Consider the following 5,418-nt stretch of genomic DNA (forward strand, 5'->3'; position numbering starts at 1 on the left):
AAAAAATCTACTAAAAAAATACACCACCTACATAACTGTCTCTCTCTTTTGCAAAGAGTTAAGTAGTCCAAATCAGTGTATCGCTTTAATTTAAAATTTTACTCTCATTTTCTCTATCAACAATTAAGAAAAATTTGTTAATGCAAAATTCAATTTTCTAGAAAATAGGACTAATTTGCCGTCATGTACGGATTTTCCACGAAAAATATACATTTCTGATTTGATTTTGGTTTCAATTTTTGGGTGCTAAACCTACTCTTCATTTGAAATTTTAGCAAATGGTGATTTTGTGGCGCCAAATCTTCTTTTCATTTGAGAGATGTTCTTTTGCATCTTCTGGTTACTGTATCCTTTCTTTTGTTTTGGATAATTTCCAAATTCTTCCTTTTATCTCCTCTCTTATTTTTTCCATTACTCTAAAGATGAGGTTCGTCGTACCTATAGACTCAACCTTCAGAAATAAACGATTGAAATTAGAAGAACATCAAGCAATTGTAAAGTTTCTTTTGAAAGAAAGTAAGGAAGGAAGTCTTAAATATGGATCTATAACACAAGCTGTGATGTTGTTCAAGAAATTAATAAGAACTATTCAGCGCATTTGGAAACAATGTCAATCATCAGTTGATAATGGTATGTCGTCATTAGATGTGTCTTTAAGACTTACAGGTAAAGTTGGAAGAAAACGGATTGGAGTCGACATTAATCAAGTCAAAGAAATTCCACTTTGTCGTCGAACAAATATTCGATCTCTGGCTTTTGCGATGAACGTGGCAAAATTAACCGTCTTTCGGTGTGTGAAAGATGGAACTCTTCGGCCACATTCTAATTCCATCAAGCCTCAGTTTACCGAATGAACAAAAAGGTACGACTTCAATACTGCCTCTCAATGATTGATCAGAATAAAATCCACATAAATCCCATGTTTATGAATATGTCTAATTATGTTCATATTGACGAAAAGTGGTTTTTTTTGTCCAAAAAAGTTGAAAGGTATTACCTGCTTCCTGGAGAGCATGAGCCAGATCTGTATCGTTCTTACAAAAGTAAAAATTTAATTCCAAAGGTTATGTTTATGGATACTGTAGCACGTCCTCGATTTGATGAAAATGGAATTGAGTTGTTTTCTGGAAAAATAGGTATTTTTCGTTTGTAGTTAAGGAACCAGCTAAGCGGAATAGCAAAAATCGAACAGTAGGAACTATGGAAACAAAGCCCATTCAGTCAGTAACTAAAGATATCACTAGAGCTTGCTTGATGAGAAAGTTCTTCTTGCTATTAGAGCAAAATGGCCAACTACCGATTCAAATAATCCTATCTTTTTACAACAAGATAATGCAAGGCCACATATTGATAACAATGATTTGGAATTTATTGAAGCTGCCAGACAAGATGGATTTGACATTAGATTGTGTTTTCAACCATCGAACAGTCCAGATTTAAATGTTTTAGATCTTGGTTTTTATAGAGCAATCCAAAGTCTTCAATATCAAAAGGCCCCTAAAAATGTTGATGAATTAGTGGAAGCAGTGGAAAGATCTTTTCATGAAATGAAATCGAAACAACTCAATCATTTATTTCTTACTTTACGATCTTGTATGATTGAGGTGATGAAAGATAGTGGCAGCAATAATTACAAAGTGCCTCATTTGAACAAAAATGGACTAGAAAGAGAGGAAAACCTTCCTCTCCAACTTCATTGTGATATTGATATCGTCAATTAAGATTTCGCTCTACTTCATCAATGATATGAGTTATTATTATGGTAAAGCTCTTTATTTTGAAGTTGGAATGGTGTTTTTTCAAGTAGAATGTAGAAGTACTGTACTACTTTTGTGTATAGCCATAGTGATCATCATGTAAATTTTACAATGATGTTTTGTCAAATATGTTAGGAGTACTATTTTTGTGTATAGACATGGTGATCATAATGTATTTTTTGTTCTCATGAATAACTCTACTTACAATGATATAAGTCCCACCAGCTTATATGTACTTACACGTCTTTTTCTAGCTTTATTGTTGTTTTATTCTTCTATTTCTTTCTTAATTTCTTATCACATAATAGAGGGCTGCGTAAATGGAAGGAAGGAGAAAAGGGAAGTGGGAGTCATACCATCACATTTGTATGAATTTTTATTTTTAAACTAGGAAGTCTATTTCGAGAACAATTAATTGAATGTTAAAGAGTTTGTACAGACCAAATATATTTGGACAGCATGGGGATGTCAATTGTTCAGGGGAACTAAATGAAAATAGTTGAATAGGCAAAGAGCAGTAGCTACGCTCCATAAAGACAACATATTGGGCATGGTAACATTTTGTCAGGCTGCTCTAAGCTAATGGTGTCTATTACAATTCTTCTCTCGTGATGAATAAGATTGGTAATCACAATCCAGAGAAGAGTCATGTTTTGGTTGGTTCGAGTGACCTTTGTCTATTGAACGATGACTCCTTTCCTTATACTTTTTCTTGTCCAGTTCAAAGTCGTCTCACTCCCATTCCCTGTCAGATATCCTACCACTATCACGTTCATGAGACTTTAGTCTTCCTTGATCCTTACTCTTGATAAAATTTATTGTCCTTTATCTGTGACATTTATTTTTCTTTCATGCCATTGATTTGTTTTTTCTATTTATACTTTACTGTTTATGGCCGTTGACTCACTCTCACTGTTGTCGAGTGACTGAACGTTTAATCATAAGCTGACAGTCTGATGATCTGTGTTTATGTTGAAATATCACAGAACATGGACTAGCCTATGTACTTCCGGTGAAGAGAGAGTTGAGAAAGTTGAAACGTAAGGTTGTGAATGGTGGGAAAGCAAATAGGAGTGTGTCATCTGCGTTGACCAACCTAAAAAAAATGAAAAGGTCGTGCAGTTAACTTTACTGTTTTGTGGTGGTTGTTGAAGACTAGATTCTTGAAGAGCTCTCCGAGAGGTGCATTGCATCATCTTGATATTTGTTGGAAACTAAGTATTTGGTGCGGGAGTAAATAAGTGCAGAAACTAAAAACAAAATTGTAGGAAATTGTTTTGTTGTGTATTTTCATTTTTGTGGTAATACATGTGAAGTGGAAGTACGTTGAAGCTGAGGTCGACAATATTCAATACTCGAATGTTAACAGAAAATTAGTTTGCTGTGGAGTGAACTTCAAATCACGGTCCTTTAAAAGGATCAAACATTCATCAAGACAAAGTGAAATGGACATTTTCTACTCATGGTTAGAGTTTGTAAAAAATATGCTTGTTATGCTTGTTAAGACATACAATATTTTCTTACTTGATGTTGCTGCATTCGAATTTGGAAAGAAAATTACACGGCTGACTTGTTAATGTAGGATATCATATCATGTGCTATGTCGGAAATGCACTCCTATCAATGTACCGTGAGTGTGAAGTATTGACGAGGCATATGGCGCATTAGAGAAAATAGCGGAGAAGGATGTTGTCTATTGGGTAGCTCACTATCTCAATCAATTTTCAGTTCTAAACAAAAGAAGTTTGATCTTTGTAGTTGTGTTTGTTACTTTTTCCAATTGTAAGATGATATATGTGGAAAATGGGATCCCTCTAAATTCTTGTTTTCTTTAACTTTAGCTTTAAAGATCCAATTTTTACTCGAGAAATCACAGTAATGTGAACAATGAGTTGTCAAAGAAAACTGGTTTACTTATGTAGAACCAACCAAAAAGAATAAATTGCTCTCTGTGGTTTAAAATAATTTTGTTACTATAAAAATAAAAGGCTGAAAGTTTAAAGTTTGATTGAAGTGATAAGACTTTTACTGTAAAAAAACAAATACTAAAAAAGAAATATCAATATTTTTATAATCAAGTGGGTCCAATAAGGGTAAAAAGGTAATTGTGCCTTTAAAAAAATTCCAAATAAGAAAAGACCACATTTATTTTGGGACAGACAAAAAAGGAAATGGCGACACATAATTTGGGACAGAGGGAGTAGTATTTTTATTTGGTTCGAAGGATATCATGTGCCTCAGCTGAGAAGTAAAGTTCTGCTCTCCTCTCTTTGTCTTACGTATCTAGTTCTATAGCATAACCCTTACTTTTAAAATGTAAGGGCAGAACGCATGTCAAAAGTTATTTAATTTCGCTATTATGAGTATTTTTTGGGGTGTTGGAGACTTAATTAAAAAGTATTAATACTATGTATTATTGATTGGTAATATTTATGTCTATTAACATTCTAAAATTAAATTATAAAATATTATTTTTTTAAAGTGGGCTGGCCCGTAAGGCCCACAATCCACAGAGTAATAGTGTGGGCTTGATATTTTTTGGCTCATCATTTTGATAGGCTAGCCCAACCTGACCCGTCAAACTCAAAGCCCGTGTGGGCTAGCTCGGATGGGCTGAGCCAACCTGTATTGACACCTCTACAAAAAAAACTCTACATTATTGATACTAAAAGGAGACTTTGGAATCTTGAAGAATGCACGGAGGCGAATTCAGGATTTCAAAACGCGGATGTATGAATGTGAAATTCATCAAGATTACCTACATTATGCATATTATACTAGACAAGGAGCCCATAAATGGGAACAAAACAAGAACAAATTACATGAAAATGTGCACCAAGATCATAAATAACTTACACACCAGGATTATCTAGGCTCTAGGGTACCCCCTACCCCCACCCCCACGCAAAACTTTCATCGTCACCTCTAAGACGAGGCCAACTTATCGAAAGATGGACATTGCTTCATTTCATACAACCTTTTGATAGGTGCTTGTTAGGTCTTATTAAGCTTTTCTGCTACGATGATAGGATTTGCTTTTGCTATTGCATTCTGACCAGCATTTTTATAATCAAATGGGCAATTGTGTTTGTCTGAATAATGATGAACTGCGCAGAAAAGATCACCACATTTGCAACTGAACCCCATTAATCCCACACGCTTACAACAAGATGTGCACTTTTTCAAACCCTCTTTTGACTTCACTTGTGAAATCTGAGAGGCTAAATCTGCAGATACAACCGCGGCACCTGTAAGAGCAAGTTCTGATTCATCTCTGCTTGAGCTTTTGCGTACGATGTCTTTGCTGGATGTAGCTGCAAGCTTTGCATGTTCCTGCTTCATTAGTATCATGTTCTTTTGACACTTGGAACACATATTCATCGTAGCTGCACTGCCGAAAAAATCACAGTCGTTGATGCAGAGGACGGGGTCTTCTGGAGCTCGACAACCTGTCTCTTTAGATGACTCCATTTCTGCAGTTAACAAGTCAAGTTCAACACCACAAGTGTCACGCCTCAAATCCTATTGGGGTGGACTGGCACCCATAACCGAGGAGGCCCGGGAGAACCAGCTCATCACCTTATACATCCCATGCATACCTCTATGACAACCCGAAATTCGGACAGCATCATATCGCATATAAAAGGAAATAATCACCTGT

General features: G+C 35.4%; 1 protein-coding gene across 1 annotated transcript; it reads right to left on the bottom strand.

The window, feature by feature from the left end:
- Positions 1-4,751: 4,751 nt before the first annotated feature.
- Positions 4,752-5,228, bottom strand: LOC124894161 (zinc finger A20 and AN1 domain-containing stress-associated protein 8-like). Its single transcript, XM_047404905.1, has one exon. It carries the CDS (start codon positions 5,226-5,228, stop codon positions 4,752-4,754), a length of 477 nt encoding a protein of 158 aa, XP_047260861.1.
- Positions 5,229-5,418: the final 190 nt, after the last annotated feature.

Source organism: Capsicum annuum, unplaced genomic scaffold (genome assembly GCF_002878395.1).
Source record: "Capsicum annuum cultivar UCD-10X-F1 unplaced genomic scaffold, UCD10Xv1.1 ctg70742, whole genome shotgun sequence".
Classification (NCBI taxonomy): Eukaryota; Viridiplantae; Streptophyta; class Magnoliopsida; order Solanales; family Solanaceae; genus Capsicum; species Capsicum annuum.

What these genes read in the sequence shown, in the direction of transcription:
- LOC124894161 (XM_047404905.1), bottom strand. Translation starts at nt 5,228, where the DNA reads ATGGAGTCATCTAAAGAGACAGGTTGTCGAGCTCCAGAAGACCCCGTC.